This window comes from Embiotoca jacksoni, unplaced genomic scaffold, assembly GCF_022577435.1.
Source record: "Embiotoca jacksoni isolate LCO1_2020_lvr unplaced genomic scaffold, fEmbJac1.0.p SCAF_21, whole genome shotgun sequence".
Classification (NCBI taxonomy): Eukaryota; Metazoa; Chordata; class Actinopteri; family Embiotocidae; genus Embiotoca; species Embiotoca jacksoni.
The window spans coordinates 1,180,597-1,203,439 of NW_027185352.1; the positions used below are offsets into that span (position 1 = coordinate 1,180,597).

Genomic DNA, 22,843 nt, shown 5'->3' on the forward strand with positions numbered 1-22,843 from the left:
GGCGTCGGTGTGTTCAGCAGCTTCATGATGTCGTCACCTGGTGTGATTTTAGTAAACAGGTGAGACCGGTCAGAAGTTACCTGCTGGAATTTCTTCCTTTTTAATGAGACCATCAGTTGTGTTGGTTAAACGGCTCCATTTAACTTTGTTCTCCACCTAATTCCACGTTATTTCATAATGTATGAAACGACACGATATATTTATACGTGTAGTAATTTGCCAACATGAGAAGGTGTGTCCAGCCTGTAGACTGGTCCTTTACTTACTGCCACACTATATATGAAAGGAAGTGATTCATCTCAACCTAAACTTCTCCTGATCAAAGTATTCTTGTATCTGCATGACTCAGGAAGCCGTCGAGGAGCAGAGGCAGCCGTCGGCCTCCTCGTTTCCAATCTGACTGATTCCAGCTTCACGTCACTCCGAGTTCAAACGCCTCCAAACACGGGAGGAAGCAGAGAGGAGGTGGGAGGAGGACCAGCACCGCTCACAGCAGCGACGGAGGTGTGCACAGGTTTCACATCACACTGCAGGACTGGCAGTGAGCGGGCGAGATGAGCTCTGTGATGGTTCAGGACTTCACTGAATCACAACTCTACTGACTCATTCAGTTTCAGTCTGTTCCAGCCGTCTGCAGGAAAATTCACTTTCTGATGAATCCAGAGGCGTTCGGAGGTCAGAGTGACGGGCGGAAACAGAGGAGACGCAGGGGAACCTCACTCGGTACCCACAAACCCTTTCACCCGCAAAATCTTCTAAAAAGACCACATCACTGCGATGCCTTGATCAATCATTCAATCAAATCTAGTTTAATGTTGATTTGCTCAGATCATCATCCATCTTTCTACCAAACTGGAGGAACTTTATGAGGCGGATCAACCAGCCGTCCTGACTGATGACATCACAAACCGGACTGATTAGCCTTCTGAACCGCGTCCATATGTGGTTTCCCTGCTCTCTTGCTACTTTGGTCCGGTTGTAAAGATCAACCAGCTGCAATGGAAACGACCGGCTTAATGAACGGCACTTTTTGTGTTCATCAATTTACAATCTGACTTTACAATGATCGGCTTCATTTCCAACCACCGACTAACACTTGATTTTAACATCTTGCTCCTTTCAGTGATCTGAAACGCTGCACGGACGAGGACTCTCGGTTCAACGATAACTTCCTCAACAGATGAAGCTTCGGTTTCCTGCGTATTTCTCACAAACACTCATTTGACTGATGACATCAGAGACAGATCAGAGGATGTGTCTGAGTAGGGATAAAGGAGGCGTGTTGTTTGTGGTGTTTCCATCACCTGTTCTTTGACATGAAGCGTCTCCCAGAGTTACCATGGCGACAGACACCGACCTGCCCTCATAGTGACCTCAGAGAAGGATAATCTGAGGTGACACCCCGACACTTCCTGCAGCTGCTTCCTGGTCAAAGTTCAAACTACTGGAAGGCTTTTACTAGGAAACAGCTGCAGGAAGTTGTTTGTTTGCATTAAAAGCATCTCCACATAGAAAACATCTCTCTAACAACTACTGCCTGAAACAAATCCTCCAAAACACGTCTTCCTCAGATGTGTTTTTAGGTTCTTCTGTATTGCACTTATTTTCAATATCTCTTTAATAAAGTTAACATTAACAGTTCTTCTAGGGTGATGTGAGCCTCCCTTTAATATTTGTTTTATATAATTGATCATCTCTATCCAATATCATTTTAAAGTTCGTGCAGGTAATCGTTCCCTCATTTCCCTGGAAACAAACTGCTCTCCAGTCTTTACAGGAAGTGAACTACAAACTGTGTAGTTCTGGTTTACTGTGCATCAGGAAAGATGGACTCCATGACGACCTGTCTGATGTGCCCTTGAGCAAGGCAGTCAATCCCCGCCATCCTATTTCTGCCGCACGTGCCTCCGTCTGACTACCTGTGTGTGTGAATCGGTGTCAGACACAAGTAACGTGAGGACCGTTCCGGTTGCACGTGCGAGGTACTGGTTCCCGGTCGGAGCTTCAGTCTGTCCGGTTTCACCGTTCAGACACCCGGTGTGATCACGAGCATCACTTCCTACACAGATGTGCGCGTCACCGAGCATCGTTAAAGGACTATATCTCCTGGCGGAAGCGACCGTTTTACACCTGTAAACAAACTACCACTTCCAGCGTGCGAGCCCGGCATCGTGCTGTGACCCAACACCACCTCTAATCAGCTAGGCCTCCAGCACCACCTCCTAACACCACCTCCACAGACCTGTCCTCGGAGTCCATCCGGCTGAGCGGCTCCCCGTCCGACGAGGTCAGCTCCACGCTGGCCCGTCTCTTGGTGCCGTGCTCGGCTTTCTCCGCGGTCTTTGTGCGGTCGTCCGGCGGGGAGGAGGACCCGCTCTCCCCCTCTCTTTGTTCTTCTTTCAGCACCCGGGAGCCCTCTTGTGCGGAATCGGTGCTACTTGCCAAACTCCCCTGCACGGGACTTTTCCCCGGTTCAGAGAGTTCACCGCCGGGTCCCCCTTCGTCGCTGCCTCCCTTTTCGCCCGGTGAAGCGGTTTGTTTGCCGGGGCCGGGTGTCGGGTCGTCCCCGGGCTCCTCCGCCGCACCGCGTCCACTGCTCACGTCCATTCCTGCTCTGCTCTCGTTGTTGTCGCCCGGTTCCTGTTCGGGGTCCGGCACGGCCTGTCCCTCCACGCCGGTTTCTGCCGTTTCACCGGTACCGTTTTGTTTCGACGTCGGCGGAGAGTCTTGTTCGGCTCCTTCGGTCGTTATCGGAGCCATTTCCGCACAGCACGAGCCGCTCCGTTGGTGGTGTTGTGTGGAAAGTCGCCCTCCGGCTGCTCTTCTTCTTCTTCTTCTTCTTCTTCTTCTTCTTCACTCGGCTTCAAGCGTAAAGCACAGCGGGGGGTTCGGATGACGTCGGGGCTTCGCAGGGCCAAAGCTGGTCTATTAGGACGATGTATCACTCGGGGAACAAAAATATACCAAACATACACCAGGAAATTTGATATCCGCGTTGAGCGCAGTACCTATTGTACCGAGATCTTTTATATGGTTTATGGCCTTGAATTATGATTTGAATTATGACTTTGACAATGACTAACTTATTTTAAAAGTGGTTGACTCCTTTTCCGTTGAGCACTCTTCGCGCGTATGCTACTAGGAGTATACTGAACTTCTTTACGAAAGGAGTAAGTCATCGTCGTATGAATAGACGATCTTTGGCATTGTGGCCTCTCAGCTCCACGTGTTCCGACAAACAGAAAAATGATCCAACTCTAAAAGTGCTGAAAAAGCACGTTCTTCTCTCAGCAAGGTGCGTGTTCCTGAAGGCACCACGGACCCTTCTTCTGTTTTAGCCCGTTTTAGCCTTCACGGCTGTACCGAGCCTTTCTGAAGGGTTTTGAACTGCAGCTTTCTTCAGCCAGTGTGGATACTGGGAGCCGTGCTGGTCCAGTTGGTTGACCTGTTGCGTTGCTGTGGAGGCCTACTACATCAGCACTCTGCTCAGATGGAGACAAAGTGCCCTCTGAAAAGATCCGTTTTCACCTGTATCAGGCTACAAATGAGCCCACATTTTATAGCCTACTGAGATGGACTCTTTTAGTCAGCAGCCTAAAATTAAACATCTTTTAATAATCGGTTCTGCATTTTTTTTTTTTTTTTTAAGCAGAAGTAACAAACATGATGGTTGGGGTTGATTGTGGGGCAAAACAAGACATTTATGATATCCCCTTTGGCTCATGATAGATTAAATGAGAAAAATAATTGGAAATTAAATCATAATGAAAGTAATTGCAGCACTAGAATTAATAATAGTGAAATATGCACATTTCTTTGCATGCACCAGTTCAGAATAAGTATATCAAGATCCACAAATTCTCAGATCTTTCAAACTTACTGTCTTAATGTTGGATTACGCCTGATTTGCTTTTAAGGAGTCACAAGCTAGAAGGCTGAGAAACACAGGTTTACCAAGCCATGTCAGAAAAATGGAAAACAAGAACTAGACGTGGATAGTAGAGGGTCCAAAAGAAAATACAACCAACAAGCATGTTTTAAGAACATCAACATTTATTTCACATGATATAAAACAGATGGGGTATGAACTTTTTGCATATTGACTCTAATAATATTAATAATAACCTCTTATAATATTCACTCTTCTTTTCAGTGTGTACATAAATTATGCTATCTTGTTTTATTTTTGTATTTTCATTTTTTTTTTACAGTTTATACATCTCTTTTAATTTGCTTTTACGTCCTGGAGTTCCAAAGTCCGACTTATTGCTTCGTACATGTGCTATTCTCCAACTCTTCGCCACCTACAGGGCAGATTCAAACTCAGGATCCGCGTCACGTCTCCTCAGCCTCTACACGGTGGAGCTTCTACATAATGTAAACTAAAGAGAGAGAGAAACAAAAGAAGACACACAACCTGGAAAAAGCAGACAGCAAATCCAAAACATTCACATACTCGTACTGTGTGTGGCGTCTGACCGGCTTCAGGAGATTCAAACCTCGGCTCCACAGAAAGAAATGCAGCTTCAGTAAAATACTTGACTCGTCCAAATAAAAGAAAAAACAGCAGCATGAAGTGGCACCTTGTTGAAGTAAAAATCTGCTTTATGTTCATATATATATAGATATATATATCTATATATACTTTTTATATATTTATATATGTATATCCAATGAAGGACAATCTGTTATGTTGCAGGTGCAAAAACGTGTGAAAATAGAGGAACTTTCGGTCCCAAACCAACACAGAGAATCAGGTCGAAATGAAAGAGCATCGGTCCCTTTGGGGTGAAAGTAAAGCACTGCATGTGTGTTGAGTTTCGGTGCTCGGCCCATCGGCGGTGACACTTCTCAAGTGCTCCTATATACAGCTGTACACTCGCTCCGGCAGCTCAGGAACAGCCAACATCCCCTCCTCCAGATCTGCACATTCAGTCTTAATTTAATGATTAACATGTTAAGATTTTAATACTTAGTAAGGTATCAGAAACTGTGTGTATTCATGTATATTTGGAAACACAGCGCTACGCTGCTAATTACTCCCAAAACAAGTCGCACATACGGTCAAGACTGTGAAATGGTTTTGTATTATTTATGAGTAATACTTATGTGTTCAGAAAAGGACAGAAATATTCTTTGGTGTGTCTTTGGAGAAAAAATAGAACTTTTTAACCCTCACTCTGGGTCTGTGGTAGCATGAGGCGGTGGGCTGGCGGATGGAGAGGACTGCCAACACAACAGTAATCTGAATTTATATTCCAATCTGCATCCTTACTGTAATAATTGCCAATAATGAACGGTAGTATATACCGTGTACACTGCTGCCTAATGACCTCGAGCCTCGTCACGTCCAAACCACCTCAACTCTTCCTTCCAACAGGAAGTTCCTCATTGTTTGTCTGAGTGGACGCTGCCAACCTGTCTACTTCATGCACTTCTATCCAGGATCTCCTTCTTCTGCTCACTTTGCAGGTTTGATAACCAGAGGTGACGCTCGGCCCGTCGACTGATTAGTAACTTGGAAACATCACCTTCAACTCCAGCTCCTGATTTATTACCTCACCAGTCCAATACAATCCACCTCCCATCTTCCCCTGCCTCATGAACATGAGCTCTTTCATTAGTGCTCTCATCCTCGTTGTTCCTCCACAACAGTTGAGACTCTTGGATGTCGACTGGTCGGTAAGTCGGTCGCTTCACCTTCAGCTCCTGCGTCCAGTACAACCCATCATCCTCCTCTCCCATCAGATACTCAAACCCTTTCACTCCCGACTCCAGAGTGAACAAAGCAGCTCCCTCTGTTCAGTCTACATCCATGTGGAGTTTTTATTCTGTGTCTGAAGTCATTGGTGGATAGTTAGATAACTTTGGGAACCCCCCCCACACCTTTCTAACGCTGGATTACGGAGATATGGGTTCGACCATTTCTACAATTTTCTAAAACCGAGGAGTCAACATTCACATCCGCTTTACAATCAAGTGCAACACTGCATGTTTTCCTGGAGAGGCTGTTATCAGGTATGAACACTTTCAATTTCTCATGTGGCATGACCTTTGAATTAGTCCTGACAGACAACCATCCCAGTGACCGCTGGAGGTCTCGGCCTTCTGGAGCCAACAAAACCACATCATCTGCAAAACAGCAGAGATGCAATCGTGAGGTGACAGTATCCTCCTCCATCCTCCTCCATCCTCCTCCATCCTCCTCCTCCACCATCCTCCACCATCATCCACCATCCTCCTCCATCCTCCTCCACCACCCTCCTCCTCCTCCATCCTCCTCCTCCACCATCCTTCTCCATCCTCCTCCTTCTCCGTCCTCCTCCTCCATCCTCCTCCTCCATCATCCTCCTCCATCCCACCCACTGTGAATCTATGTGATTTTCTCTCCAGCCCAGGATATGGACTGAAACCTTACAACGATGAAAAATGAACATAATGAGGATAAATACCTGCCAGCGCCACAAAGCCTCCTTCGTAGGTGGCAGTAATGAAAGTTGTGTAACGACCTTTCAACCATGACTGACTCAGACGGGGAGATGAAGTATGTGACAATAGCAGTAAGCTATTAAAAGAAAAACTCCAAACTGGAATTACAGCTTGGCGTTGTGCCTTCACCAGGTTACAGTTTACACCACCAAGATCTGATCAGTTCATCCTTCAGCTCAGAGTTGAACAATTGTGCCAAATTTAAAGAAATTCCCTCAAGGAGTTCCTGAGACAACTTACCTACGTCCACTACTGTTGCTGGTGTGGAGGCATGAAAAGTTATTTAAAGGTTAAAACTCGTGTAAAGTCACTGGGAACCGACTGCAAACAGCATTGGACACAAAGGAGAAGGAGGTGCACGAGGTTTTCCTTCAATATCTTCAAGCAGGAGAACTGAATCCCAGCAGATCAGATGTGGTTTCACTGCTGCCTCCCAGGTGCAAATCTGTGTTCAGGAAAACACACCTGTGATTCAGATTTACGAGCCCACTGAGATAATAACACCTCTACGAAGGATGTGCTCTATTCATGAAGCTCCACCTGTCTCAACCTTTCTGTTCATCAAAACAGGAAGTGGGCTGAAACAAACAGGTTCACCAGTCCTGTTCTTATTAAACCAACAGCTGCTGTTTAAACAGTTAGTCACTCGGTCCACTCCTTACTGCTTCCTTTGAAGTTGTGTTTGTTGTTGGAAACCAGAAACGTTTCTTTTTTTTTTTGTGGTCATTTCAATATTGAACTGCATTAATTTCTTTCTTTGTTCGTCTATGCTTTAATTCAAATATAATCTAATTACACCTTTTTTGTGACTCAACCATTTCACAATCCTTCAGCGATGCAGACATGTTTGGGGACTAATAGGACTCCATAGACGGATGTTTGTATGAACAGATCTAGCGGGTCGGCCTCCCTGTGTGTGGATGTGATGGCTGCCTGTCCGGGGGTTGTTGGTCCGTCTGTCAGCAGGGCGTCACACTCTCAGTCTCAGTCTCCCTGCATGTGACAGCAGTGTCAAAGTAGTTCTGTTGTAAACACAGGAAGCCATGGAGCATGCTCTGTGCAGGCTGGCTACATTTGGGCTGGATGGGGCGCCGGGTGGATGTTGAGGCGGACATCGCTCACGTGTCGCTGCTCACCAGGGTGAACGTCTGCGCTGCAGGAGGACAGAACAGAGAGACAGACCACGTTATAGTCATCATGTTGTTCTCTTTTACTAGGTGTCTTGCATTTTATCCATCCATGGAAATCTGTTAACAACAACACAATTGGGTAAAGGAGAACCTCCTCCTAGTAAGAGCTGCTACTGTTGATCCTGTACTTTCTATATCCTACCAGTGTAGACCACCACTCACTGCTTCCACCATCTACTGCCAAGATATGCTGCCTTTTGTCATGTTTCATGGTTTTTGATGTTGTCAATGTGGGGTCGAGAAAAGACAACATTTCAGTCTTTTTTGACATTTCAGAGGATAAACAATTAATCAAGAGAACAAATTAAACAGCAACAAAAAACTCATAATTGTTCGTTGCAGCACTTCAATGAATTCTTTAGATTTTTTTGTGCTGTTGAACTGAAACCCTTTGAAGGTACAGAGACTGTACCTTTAAATACTTTGCTGTGTTTTGTATCTGGATTATGTCTATGACACATCATTCAGCCGACTGGTTGGGGTTGAATGAATGCTGTCATTCCTCGCTCCCTTTCCCACGTTTCCTGTCTGTCTTCACTTCTCTCTCTGAAAAAAGGCTGAAGTGCCAGAAACATAATAATCTTTGAACAGGAGTGTTTCCTCAATCATCACCTCTGGTTAGATTTAGGCACAAAAAACACTTTGTTAGGTAAACATGGTGGCTCGGGGTTAAAATGATGACTCGAGCCAATGTTGTGCGTCAACGTCACTACATCCTTAAAGTTATGTGACTTTTGTCATCATGGCAAAAGTAAAAAAAAATAAATTGTCCCGACTACCGTACCACCCGACACACCTAACAGGGAAATACTCATCTTATATTGATGTCATCTGAACCGAGCCACTTCTGTGACGCCAGATTGTTGTTATATATGTGACCACTAGAGGTCGCTCAGCTTCAATACGTGAGTCTGAATGAGCTTTTTTTTGTGTGAAGCAAAGTCTCTCTTCGAGGAGCACGATGAACAGTACGTGAAAGAACAGAGATTGATGTAACTTCATGGGAGGTGTACAGAGAGTCTCACTGGGTGGTGACATGTGATTAACAGCAGGTTTCTTAACACAAATCAATTTCTTAAAACAGCAGATTTCTGCTTTATGTGCACAACTAAACCTGTTTTTCAGTTTTGGTTGAGCAGTCGAGGGACTCCTCTCCACGCCCTCCATAAAGCTTCAGTAACTTCAGTCACGGAACATTAAACTAGTGAACTTGGAGTACAAGTGTTCGGTGGTTTTTGTTCCCTTTGGACAGAGCCACGCTAACTGTTCTCCTCTGCTCTGTCTTTATGCTAAGATAAGATATCTCTCTGACTTTTGTAATTTCAAAAGAGATATGACAAGCATGATAAATAAGTATATTTACTGAAATTCTGACACATTGAAAGTTTGTTCTGACAGTTTGCCTGAAAAATAATTGAGAGTTCAACTTCTTGCTGAAACGTCTCGTAACAATACATCTTAATCTGCTGCAAACCTCCACTGAAGTAACTATTCGTCCTCCTTCACTCTTTAAAACGACCTGTGTCTCAGTCTGTAAACCAGCGCTACATATATTTCTCGAATAAATCCTTTAGCGTCAGAGAGCTTTATGACATCACAAACCTGCTACAGCTGAACCACACTCTCCCTCAGTGTGTGCTTCATCCACACATCCTCCTGTTTCCTCTCATTTCAAACCCTCCTCAGAACTGACGTCATCAACGTCTCCGCCTGTAGTTCCACCATGCACCCACCAGAGGGCGCTGTCTGTTTGGTTTACAAGCTCAATAAATGCTTTTAAAAGAAAGCTCAAAACACATCTCTTTACTTCAGCCTTTAACTCGCTACTGCTGAACATCTCTTGCACGTGAATATCTTTAAAATGCATATTGCTTTATTTTATATTGTAACTCTATTTATGTTAATTTTATTCATTTTGTCTGTTCTTATGCATTTTATTTCTTCTCTATATTTATGTATACAGTGGTGTGAAAAAGTGTTTGCCTCCTTCCTGATTTCCAATGTTTTTGCATGTCTGTCACTTAAATGTTTCAGATCATCAAACAAATTTTAATATTACCGTATTTTTCGGACTATAAAGCGCACCGGATTACAAGGCGCATTAAGAAAAACAACACAGTCCGGTAAACCGAACTTTATTCAACTCAGTTGTAACAACAAATACCGGTACAGAAAAATACACTCACTTAGCGTAGCTAATTGCTTGGAGTTTGAAACCCGCTTCGTAAGCATGCCTCTTAACAGGTGCCATTTTTGGAGTCCTTTTACGTACACACAAATGTACTGTAATATAATGTTGAAGCACAGTAAGTATTACGTATAAAAAGTGGAGGGGGTAAGCGTACTAAATACTGTTCTCTGATTGGTTTATTGTAGCTAACGCATACTCCGGGCGCGGGCTGCCTCACATGAATGCACTTTTAGTTTAGACATTACATTCCTGTTACGGGCGATCAGGTCGTGACACATCGTACCGTAATGCTCCGAATATCCATTGAGCGGAGCGGCTTCGTTGCTTAACAAAGTCGTACTTACACATTTCGACAGATTTTTGAGCGCATTGTACCACATAAAATCGATCAATAAGCACAACAAGTAACCATACATAAGGCGCGCTGGATTATAAGGCGCACTGTCAATTTTTGAGAACATTTAAGGATTTTAAGTGCGCCTTATAGTCCGAAAAATACGGTAGTCAAAGATAACACAAGTAAACACAAAATGCAGTTTTTAAATGAAGGTTTTTATTATTAAGGTAGAAAAACAATCCAAACCCACATGGCCCTGTGTGAAAAAGTGTTTCCCCCTCCTGTTAAAACATAACTTAACTGTGGTTTATCACACCTGAGTTCAATTTCTCGAGCCACACCCAGACCTGATTACTGACACACCTGTTCTCAATCAAGAAATCACTTCAATAGGACCTGCCTGACAAAGTGAAGTAGACCAAAAGATCCTCAGAAGATAGACATCATGCTGAGATCCAAAGAAATTCAGGAACAAATGAGAAAGAAAGTAATTGAGATCTATCAGTCTGGAAAAGGTTCTAAAGCCATTTCTAAAGCTTTGGGACTCCAGAGAACCACAGTGAGAACCATTATCCACAAATGGAGAAAACATGGAACAGCGGTGAACCTTCCCAGGAGCGGCCGGCCGACCAAAATTACCCCGAGAGAGCAGCGACGACTCATCCGAGAGGTCACAAAAGACCCCACGACAACATCCAAAGAACTGCAGGCCTCACTTGCCTCAGTTCAGGTCAGTGTTCATGACTCCACCAGAAGAAAGAGACGGGGCAGAAATGGCTGCATGGCAGAGTTCCAAGACCAAAACCACCGCTGAGCAAAAACAACATTAAGGCTCGTCTCATTTTTTCCAGAAAACATCTTGATGATCCTCAAGACTTTTGGGAAAATACTCTGTGGACTGATGAGACAAAAGTTGAACTTTTTGGAAGGTGTGTGTCCCGTTACATCTGGCATAAAAGTAACACCGCATTTCAGAACAAGAACCTCATACGGACAGTAAAATATGGTGGTGGTAGTGTGATGGTCTGGGGCTGTTTTACTGCTTCAGGACCTGGAAGACTTGCTGTGATAAATGGAACCATGAATTCTACCGTCTACCAAAACATCCTGAAGGAGAATGTCCGGCCATCTGTTCGTGACCTCAAGCTGAAGCCAACTTGGGTTCTGCAGCAGGACAATGATCCAAAACACACCAGCAAGTCCACCTCTGAATGGATGAAGAGAAACAAAATGAAGACTTTGGAGTGGCCTCGTCAAAGTCCTGACCTGAATCCTATTGAGATGCTGTGGCATGACCTTAAAAAGGAGGTTGGTGCTGGAAAACCCTCCAATGTGTCTGAATTACAACAACTCTGTAAAGATGAGTCGGCCAACATTCCTCCACAGCTGGAAAAGACTCATTGCAAGTTATCGCAAACGCTTGATTGCAGTTGTTGCTGCTGAGGGTGGTCCAACCAGTTATTAGGTTTAGGGGGAAACACTTTTTCACACAGGGCCATGTGGGTTTGGATTGTTTTTCTCCCTTAATAATAAAAACCTTCATTAAAAACTGCATTTTGTGTTTACATGTTATCTTTGACTCATATTTAAATTTGTTTGATGATCTGAAACATTTAAGTGACAAACAGGCAAAAAAATAAGAAATCAGGAAGGAGGCAAACACTTTTTAGCACCACTGTATATAAATGTTCCTTTAAATCTGGTTTTATATGAAACACTGCATGTAATGTTCTTGCTGTGAAGCACTTTAAGTTGCATATTATTGATATTATTATTATTATTGTTAGAGACCAGATGTTCCATTAGACCCTGCAGGGGCCTTGTTTTCACCGGGTCTCCTGCACATCTGCAGCAGCACAAGGTCTGAAAGGACCGACTGATTGTGTTCCAACTGGATTTCAAATTCACTCTTCAGTCATCTCAGTGGTCTGATCACTCAGAACCAGCTGAGCCAATCACAACGCAGGAAAACAGCTGAGCAGATGGAAAGAGGCTTCTCCAGTTGTGGGTTTTAATTTAACCTCTGCATGAATACAATAAATAAATCTGATGGAGCCGTTTGTGTGAAATCATCCATCTGAGATTTTATGTTGCATTTCTGTGCATTTCAAATACAAAACTTTTGCGAAAGAAATTGTCAGTGACTGAGTGCAGTCCAACATCTCACCCAGAGAGCACGGAGTCCTGACTTCAGGTCTGATGTGTTTGTGTGGTGAACTCGTAGCAGCCTGCTGTCATTGGATTGGATCATTATGTCTCTGCACTTTTTAAATCAACACAAACATCAACCTTTGAGTCCCGCTGCCTTCAGACGGCTGCAGGTGGTTTAATGAAGCAGCTTTGGACCGCAGGTTGTTGTAGAAATCAGTCCAGACACATTCACTGCTGCTACTTCCAATTATTTGTTCTGCTGATTTAAACACATCTAATGGCTGGAGAGAGATTCATTAGCATTAGTTCATCACTGCTGCTCAGTTGATTTATTCTCTTAATGAAATCCCCAAAGTGGCAACAGATTAATGAGCCAGAAATAGGAACATAGAAGCGTCTCTTCTCAATGTCTCCGACAGCTTCCACCAAAATAATACAACTGGCCCGTTGCTGACCGAACCTTCGTCTCCTCACACCAGTGCACGACACCAAAACACCACACAGACGCACCGTGCAACGTTCAAGGTCGGGAAATTATAAAACTGGAAACAGCCACAAGAAAAGTGATCGAGAATAAAAACAAATGCTTCCAAATATTTCATTCTTTCACACTACAGCCATCAATCAGCGCTCTGAACTCTTCACTGAAAATCTGACAATTAGCTGTGGAAAGCGCTCAGTGACTCAGAGACAGAGACAGAGACTGAGACTGAGACAGAGACTGAGACTGAGACTGAGACAGAGACTGAGACTGAGACAGAGACAGAGACTGAGACAGAGACAGAGACTGAGACAGAGACTGAGACAGAGACAGAGACTGAGACAGAGACAGAGACTGAGACAGAGACTGAGTCTGAGACAGAGACTGAGACAGAGACTGAGACAGAGACTGAGACTGAGACAGAGACAGAGACAGAGACTGAGACAGAGACAGAGACTGAGACAGAGACTGAGTCTGAGACAGAGACTGAGACAGAGACTGAGACAGAGACTGAGACTGAGACAGAGACAGAGACAGAGACTGAGACAGAGACAGAGACTGAGACAGAGACTGAGTCTGAGACAGAGACTGAGACAGAGACTGAGACAGAGACTGAGACTGAGACAGAGACAGAGACTGAGACAGAGACTGAGACAGAGACTGAGTCTGAGACAGAGACAGAGACTGAAACAGAGACTGAGACAGAGACTGAGTCTGAGACTGAGACAGAGACTGAGACAGAGACTGAGTCTGAGACAGAGACAGAGACTGAGACAGAGACTGAGACTGAGACAGAGACAGAGACAGAGACTGAGACAGAGACAGAGACAGAGACTGAGTCTGAGACAGAGACTGAGTCTGAGACAGAGACAGAGACTGAGACAGAGACTGAGACAGAGACAGAGACAGAGACAGAGACTGAGACAGAGACAGAGACTGAGACAGAGACAGAGACAGAGACTGAGACAGAGACAGAGACAGAGACTGAGTCTGAGACAGAGACTGAGTCTGAGACAGAGACAGAGACTGAGACAGAGACTGAGACAGAGACTGAGACAGAGACTGAGTCTGAGACAGAGACTGAGACAGAGACTGAGACAGAGACTGAGACTGAGACAGAGACAGAGACAGAGACAGAGACTGAGTCTGAGACAGAGACTGAGACAGAGACTGAGACAGAGACTGAGACAGAGACTGAGACTGAGACAGAGACAGAGACTGAGACAGAGACAGAGACTGAGACAGAGACTGAGTCTGAGACAGAGACTGAGACAGAGACTGAGACTGAGACAGAGACAGAGACTGAGACAGAGACTGAGACAGAGACTGAGTCTGAGACAGAGACAGAGACTGAAACAGAGACTGAGACAGAGACTGAGTCTGAGACTGAGACAGAGACAGAGACTGAGACAGAGACAGAGACTGAGACAGAGACAGAGACTGAGACAGAGACTGAGACTGAGACAGAGACAGAGACTGAGACAGAGACTGAGACAGAGACAGAGACAGAGACTGAAACAGAGACTGAGACAGAGACTGAGTCTGAGACTGAGACAGAGACAGAGACTGAGACTGAGACAGAGACTGAGTCTGAGACAGAGACAGAGACTGAGACAGAGACAGAGACTGAGACAGAGACTGAGACAGAGACAGAGACTGAGACAGAGACAGAGACAGAGACTGAGACAGAGACAGAGACTGAGACTGAGACAGAGACTGAGTCTGAGACAGAGACAGAGACTGAGACAGAGACAGAGACAGAGACTGAGACAGAGACTGAGACAGAGACTGAGACAGAGACAGAGACTGAGACAGAGACAGAGACAGAGACTGAGACAGAGACAGAGACTGAGACTGAGACAGAGACTGAGTCTGAGACAGAGACAGAGACTGAGACAGAGACAGAGACAGAGACTGAGACAGAGACTGAGACAGAGACTGAGACTGAGACCAGTTTCTAAAGCTTCTGCTGACAGTCTGATGGGTCACGTGAACTTCACACATCTGTGATGTTAAACTGCAGCAGCAGCTGTTCAGGAAGAAACAGACGAGGTGAATCCTGCAGGAGAGCAGCAGGGATTCACCTCCTCACACACAGGGACACACACAGGGACACACACAGGGACACACACAGGGACACACACAGGGACACACACAGGGACACACACAGGGACACACACACAGAGACACACACAGGGACATACACAGGGACACACACACAGAGACACACACAGGGACACACACAGGGACACACACACAGGGACACACACAGGGACACACACACAGGGACACACACAGGGACACACACAGGGACACACACAGGGACACACACACAGGGACACACACAGGGACACACACAGGGACACACACACAGAGACACACACAGGGACACACACAGGGACACACACACAGGGACACACACAGGGACACACACAGGGACACACACACAGAGACACACACAGGGACACACACAGGGACACACACACACACAGGGACACACACAGGGACACACACAGGGACACACATACACAGGGACACACACAGGGACACACACACAGAGACACACACAGGGACATACACAGGGACACACACAGGGACACACACACAGGGACACACACAGGGACACACACAGGGACACACACACAGAGACACACACAGGGACACACACAGAGACACACACACAGGGACACACACAGGAACACACACACAGGGACACACACAGGGACACACACAGGGACATACACACAGAGACACACACAGGGACACACACAGAGACACACACAGGGACACACACAGGGACACACACAGGGACACACACACAGAGACACACACAGGGACACACACAGGGACACACACACACACACACACACACACACACACACACAGGGACATACACAGGGACACACACAGGGACATACACAGGGACACACACACACACACACACACACACACACACACACACACACACACACACAGGGACACAGACACAGGAACATCCAGAAATGGCCATATTTGGGCGAACTGGGGCGGAGCAAAAGGGTGGATCTGACTGGGAATCAAAGGACACTATGCCCCGCCCAGCGATACAGGAAACCTGACCCCAGACATGTCAATCAAACCAGACTCTGTTTTTGAAGAAAAAAAAATGATCAACAGAGTTTTACATGGAAGTCTATGGAGCCTTTTGATGGAGTGGTTGTTTTGACGAGCCCCTAGAGGCCCTCAGTGGTATTACAGTCTGAGGTACTTCTGCATCGCTTCAGTTTTCAGACCCAGAGACAACATCCATTTCTACATACAGTCTGTAGTTAGAACGTGATTAACATAGCTTAGCATCAAGACTGGAAGCAGAGGGAAACAGCTAGCCAGTCCAAAGTTCACCAACATGTGTATTAAATGTACAAATGTATTATTTATATAAAAGTTGCATTTTTAATAGCTTTTTGAAATTAGTAATGGATTTAATTCTGGTGAGGGAATCCCTGAAAATCCACTAATTATTGCCTTTCATTTATATATATATATATATATATATATAGCCAAATCAAAAAACACCCAGTGTACAAACACTTTTATCTGCCTTATTATAGACCAACGTGTGCAGGGCTGTACTCAAGATTTCAGAAATACTGATGTTTGGAATTTAAAGTCCCACAAATCTTCAGAGAATGAATTACATATATTATTATTATTATTAAATTAACTGTTCCAGCTATCATCTATAAATAACTGTTTCCCTACATGATGATCTAAATGTTCTTTCACAGCCGTATTGTACACGGTCAGGTGTGTTTTTCTAGAGGAGAATATGCAACTTGTTGAATATTAATATGTTAAATGTTAAATATCCTGAGAAACTGTGAGACAACGTAACTTTCCAGAGTCAGAGCATCTTCAAGCGTTTTAAAAAGCCGATCAGGCGTCTGAGAGCTTCTCTCAGGTTTGACAACAGGTGGTTTTGAAGGGTGACTTTTTACTTACAAGCCAGCATGTTGTTGTTGTTGTTGTTGTGTTTCTTGTCCTCGGCGGTCAGCTGGTTGTATGAATCCAGGCTCTTCTCCAGGTCCTCCTCCCCCCGGCTCGTTGGCTGCGTCACCTCCGTCTCCTCCTCTTTGGGCTCTGGGCTCGGCGTCTCCGGCTCCGGAGTCTGGAAGCTGCAGGTAGAAGAAGCCGAGCGGGTCACGCTGCATCTGCAGGTTTACTGATGAACAGCAGCTTGTGGCTCCAAACTCATCACAGACGGCAAAGATCCCGACTCTCCATCAAACATCAAACATCAGTGATTGCTGACATTGGTTGAAGCTTTTCATACTTTCATCTTTACAGAGAAGAGTTCATGTTGAGCTGCAGTTCAACTTCCATTCACTCCACCGTGTTCACTTCTTTTACTTTTTGAGTCCACTGACTTAAGTTTAGTAAAAGTCTTTTCATCCATGAATCATTTTCCAAACAACTATTAAAACAATGCTTAGGTATGAACACACAGGATCTAGTCTGATATCAATATGCATAATTTTTTGTTTTATGTTCTGTTCCCGTATCATTTCACACTTTCTCCATCACAGAGTTGTTGAGGCTACTTTATCAAACTAAAAGACTAATTTTCAACCTCCAATTAAATATATTAAATTATTATTATTATTATTATTATTATAGTTACAAAAGAGCACAGAGACATTAACTTTATATATTTACACAGTCCAAATCTACAAATAACAGGGTAAATAGGATGTAAAAGGAAATTCATGATGAGCTATAAGATATTTTAAAATGAACATAGTCGAACAATAATGTATAAAAACATGCACAGGCCTCATTAGCTGCAGAAGTGTCTTCCAAAGGTTGGCTGATGAGAAGCATCAGAAGTCCTGCTGAGTTAAATCCAGCTAGTATCGGTCCATGTTACACTTTATTAAATACTAAATTGACCTGTTTGTGTTTCTCCAGAGCTGCTGAGGAGAAATGTAGAGATTCTTTCCAGGAAGCGTGAGTCGGTTGAGTTGATGGAAGTGTTTTATGACTCACGTGTAGTGAATCAAAAAGTACTTTAAATAGCACTTAATAACATTTGTCTGACCAACATGTGAACTGAGAGCTCCTCCCACCTGCTCTTTGTGAGCTCCTCCCACCTGCTCTCTGTGAGCTCCTCCCACCTGCTCTCTGTGAGCTCCTCCCACCTGCTCTGTGAGCTCCTCCCACCTGCTCTCTGTGAGCTCCTCCCACCTGCTCTTTGTGAGCTCCTCCCACCTGCTCTCTGTGAGCTCCTCCCACCTGCTCTCTGTGAGCTCCTCCCACCTGCTCTGTGAGCTCCTCCCACCTGCTCTCTGTGAGCTCCTCCCACCTGCTCTCTGTGGTGGTGTTGGTGGGCGAGCTGGTCACATCTTGCTCTCTGCTTTCATCATCCTCGAAGGGCTGAAAGTTCACGATCTCCACCCGCTGAGGCTCCGTGTGCAGGTCTAGGATCACCACCCTCTGGCTCTCACACAGCTGACACACACACACACACACACACACACACACACACACACACACACACACATTAAAAACAGAGTTTACAGGCCAAAGTGTTTTATTGAGGAAAAGATTTCAATCAAAGTAACTCCTCTTTTTATTTATGAAAAGCAAAAAAAAGTTTCTATGTTCGCTGCCTGTTGATGAAACTTTTCTATAATGACATTATTATTACAACACTTATGTGTATATAAATATGTAAACAGATACTGAAAAACAATGAAAATATGTTTCATAACATATTTGAAAGTGATCAAATAAAAACAGAAGGAAATTAGTCAGTTAAAAGAACAAATGAGAAAACTACCAAATAAATAAATCAATGAAACCCTGAATGAATGAATGAATTCATGAGTGAATGAATGAGTGAATGAATGAGTGGATGAATGAATGAGGGAATGGATGAATGAGTGAATGAATGAGTGAATGAATGAATGAGGAAATGGATGAATGAGTGAATGAATGAGTGAATGAATGAATGAGGGAATAGATGAATGAGTGAATGAATGAGTGAATGAATTCATGGGTGAGTGAATGAGTGAATGAATGAGTGAGTGAATGAATTCATGAGTGAGTGAATGAATGAGTGAATGAATGAGTGAATGAATGAGTGAATGAATGAATGCATGAATGGCAGTATGAGTCGGTGTTTCTCCCTCTGTGGAGGAACAGTCTGCTGTGAGGGCAGCCCACACTCAGTCAGCACTCCTGAATCCAGGAGATGAACCCGACCTGCGTTCCTCCATAAACGCTCTGTTGTTGTCCCGGATTACATTCACACTCACAAAGGATGTTTACGGCTGTAAACAGACAGAGCTGGATTAACAGGGAGAGCTGGGCGGGAGTTATTAACTATTATTTTCTCATTTATTCAGCTGCCACGGTGGAAAGTAAGAGATTACATTTATTCAAGTACCCCCTTTTCAGTATGTCTGAGGTACTGCACTTTACTTGAGTACTTTATTTTGATGGAGAATACATGTAACAAAGTATCTCCACTTTAAACAGGTGCAAAATTAAAGTGATTTACACATAAATGCATCCATAGTTATGATCTAATAATATATTTAAATTTATTGCACTGAAATGAGCCACTCTGCATAAGACATACTTTATTTGATGCTCATACTTTTCGCAGTCAGATTTTGAATGAATGACTTTCAGTTGTAACCACAGACTGTTTCTAAAAGAGTTCGTAGCTTCAGGTCTGTAAAATGGTTCTGATCCAGAAGTGTCTTCAGCTGCAATACCAGCGAGTGCCACTAGAGGTCGGCTCCAAAAAGCCTCCGGCTCCATAGACTCCCATTCAACTTCTCTCATCAAATCCAAAGTGAATAAAATGTGTCCATCAGTTATCTCGGTGTTGTTAGCTAAAGTCACTCCTTCTTATTAGTTTTCTGGAGGTCCATCTGAAAATAATCCCTCATTCATTAGAAAAGAAGATTCAAGAAGACCTGGTTTTGGGGGCGTGTCTGTTTGATTGACAGGCCTGTGGTGCAGTCAGGTTACAGCTATCGGTGGGCGGGACGTAGTATCGTCAGGTTTCTAATCAGATCGGTCAGATCCACCGCTGGCTCCTCCCCCAGCTCGTCCAAATATGGTCACTTCCTGCTCCAAACCGCTCTGAACTAGCAAGATGGTGACGGACAGAATCTGAACTGGAGGATTCATAACGTTCACAAACCAACGATGACATCACTGATGGTTGATGACATCACTGATGGTTGATGACCTCACTGATGGTTGATGGGTGATGACATCACTGATGGATGATGTTGGTTGTAACAGAGTATTTCTACAGTGTCGTGTTACTACTTTTACTTTAGTAAAACTCCTGACTACATCTTGCACCACTGATAACACGGGACATCCTTCAACTTAAAACCCCCAAAAAACCTATACATTATATAATTATGGAAACAACAATCAAACATACTGAGTTCTTACTTATTGAAGCTGATTACTCTGTAATAGCTTCATCAAACCTCTCCTCCTCCTTCACCTTTGTGATGTCGATAAGGAGGATCTGATACTGCACCCTGGGGCTGTTGGAGGATTGTAGTTGTCTCATTTGTTACTTAAGCCCTGGCTAATTTCAACTGAAAAAAACCCAAAAACATCCTAAAAATGCTCAACTGAAATAAAAATAAATAATTGAAACCACAAAAATAAACAATGATGCATCCGTTTTATTCACAGTAGAAACTTGTCAGCCTCTTTAGTGAATGTACCACACTGTGCAGCCTTTGATGAAAGCTGGTCGCAGCACAGGGACCTGCAGGGTGGAGGGGTTTGAACTGTTTGTGTTACTTTATATGAGAGGAAGTGTGTGAAAATCATCCTATAGAGATGCTCTGAAAGTGGGCGTCGTCTCTGTGACGACAACTTTTCACTGTGGACGTTTGGAAGAACTGAACACATCTGAAATCCTCTTATTTAATTAAAAGTATTCCTCCACAGTACCTCGCTGTCGATGCTGTTGGTCTCAGGCTCCTTCACACTCTGCAGGGTCGCGTCCTCCTCCTGATGCTCGGCATGTTTCACCTCCTCTGCTCTCTGCACCTCCTGCAGGTTCAGACAGAAGCACGTCATCTTCACAACTTCACAACAGCCTCACTACAAGTGCACGAGGCTTTAAAACTCACTGGTGGTGGGATGTTATACATTATAGTATCTACTTTATATATAAAGATTATAAGCAGTTTAACACTGATGAAAAAACTCTTAATGTTAATCTATACATTAGTAAATGGAATAAACTAATCATTCATAATCTATTTCAGACAGAAAAATACTGGATGAACATTTACAGTATGAATCTGTTGATGAACCAATCAAAACAACCTGCTACTCTTATCATACTGCTTATTGGTCCGATAGTTTAATGACACTTGTATTGATTTTTTTTTTTTAGAAGAAATTAATAACAGAATTAACATTGCCTTATTTTGTCATATATATTGTACATGAATTACCATTCTTGATAACCAAAATACGACATCCTTGTTTGAAACAGGCCTTTTTCCCTGACAGTGTTTCACTGTGCAGCAGTTTAACTCGCAGCCCTGATGATCCACCCGGCTGTCAGTCATCTCAAACTGAAACTGGGAGTTTCTCAAATGATACTGTGACCGTTTCAGATTGAATTTTTGAACACACACACATCAGTCAGCTGGTTAATGGTTACTCTGAATTATTAAGCCATGTTTGTATCATTTATTCAACTCCAGTCTTCGAGGGACAGATGAACCGGAGCGAAGCATTTATCACATCACTTAGTTGCCAGGCATCATATTTGGCCCTCGGGCCGCAGTTTGAGTGGCCCCGCAGTTAATAGCACTGAACTCATGCAACACATATTACTAGTATTTGTACATATGTCATATAGATGTAAAAATATTGGGGTTGCATACAGTGTTTGCATTAAAATGAATTTGCAGGTTTTAGTATTTTGCTTTAAGTTTACATTTGTTTCTGTTAAAAACATAATGTTCAGGTCTGCTCCGGTGGACGTGGTTGATGACTGACTGAATGAAGCTGTGATATAAAACATGGAAACATGATGAACCTGTGGTGCCGCCGTCCTGCTCGGCTCCATGTGAGACACCTTCAGCTGCTGCAGGGCCGCCTCCAGCTCCAGGGGGTCCGCACACACCCCCTCCGCCTGGGCCCTCTGCACACACACACACACACACACACACACACACACACACACACACACACACACACACACACACACACACATACATACACACACACTGGAATTAGCTGCCAGAGTGAAAATGTTTTCAGGGTTGAAAGCCTAAAGAACAGGGGAACAGCAGCCCTCTCCACGGTGTGTGATGCCACCTGCAGGACGACCAGCGGGTTGTCTTTGTTGAAGGAGGGCGAGCGGGACGGTGTTTCTCTCCTCTTCTCTCGGAGCGACGAGGCCTCCTGGTTCCTCCGTATCCTCTCCAGCTGCTCCTCCACGCTCATCCTCGCTCTGCCCACCTCCCGCTCCGCCAACCCGATCTGATCCACTGCGCTCCTCGGCCGGTCCTGCACGGGGAAAAGCTCGCTGTTATCTTTCCATTAAACTGAGAGTCTATGAGGAGAAGATCAGCTGCTGCTGCTTTGAACATGACATCACACTGAGTATCTTACTGTCTTTGGATGTCATTAACTGACAAAAACATGTCCACCACTGCAGACCCACCTCTGTTCTGGTGTGTAAACCTATGCTTTATTTAAAAAACTAAAAGTTTACTCTTGTTTGAAACCACATAATATTCAGATCTGAAGCATGAACTGTGGTGATGTCACCAGTTAGTGTATCTTAAATAAAATGATGCTCTCAGATTAAAAACTATGAACATACCATTCGTTTTGCATGATCTGGGCATTAATAACTAGTTCAGGTGCCTCTATTAAACATAAGGTTAAAGCCAGCAGGTAAACAAAACGATCTGCCATCTTCTTTCTGGACCTTCATTTGCTATTAAATAAAAGTT

At 44.1% G+C, this 22,843-nt stretch overlaps 2 protein-coding genes across 2 annotated transcripts in view; both read right to left on the reverse strand.

Moving 5' to 3' along the window:
• The window catches only part of LOC138202409 (zinc finger protein aebp2-like), a 12,870-nt gene extending 9,981 nt beyond the window's left edge, over positions 1 to 2,889 (reverse strand). The window contains 1 exon segment of the mRNA XM_069156356.1: positions 2,243 to 2,889. Within this exon segment, the coding sequence (XP_069012457.1) occupies positions 2,243 to 2,760 (518 nt within the window). The 5' untranslated portion in view covers positions 2,761 to 2,889.
• Positions 2,890 to 6,295: 3,406 nt separating this feature from the next.
• The window catches only part of LOC138202410 (pleckstrin homology domain-containing family A member 5-like), a 249,450-nt gene continuing 232,902 nt past the window's right edge, over positions 6,296 to 22,843 (reverse strand). The window contains 6 exon segments of the mRNA XM_069156357.1: positions 6,296 to 7,642; positions 16,821 to 16,993; positions 18,181 to 18,326; positions 20,814 to 20,915; positions 21,919 to 22,023; positions 22,200 to 22,391. Coding sequence (XP_069012458.1) covers positions 7,608 to 7,642; positions 16,821 to 16,993; positions 18,181 to 18,326; positions 20,814 to 20,915; positions 21,919 to 22,023; positions 22,200 to 22,391 — 753 coding nt within the window. The 3' untranslated portion in view covers positions 6,296 to 7,607.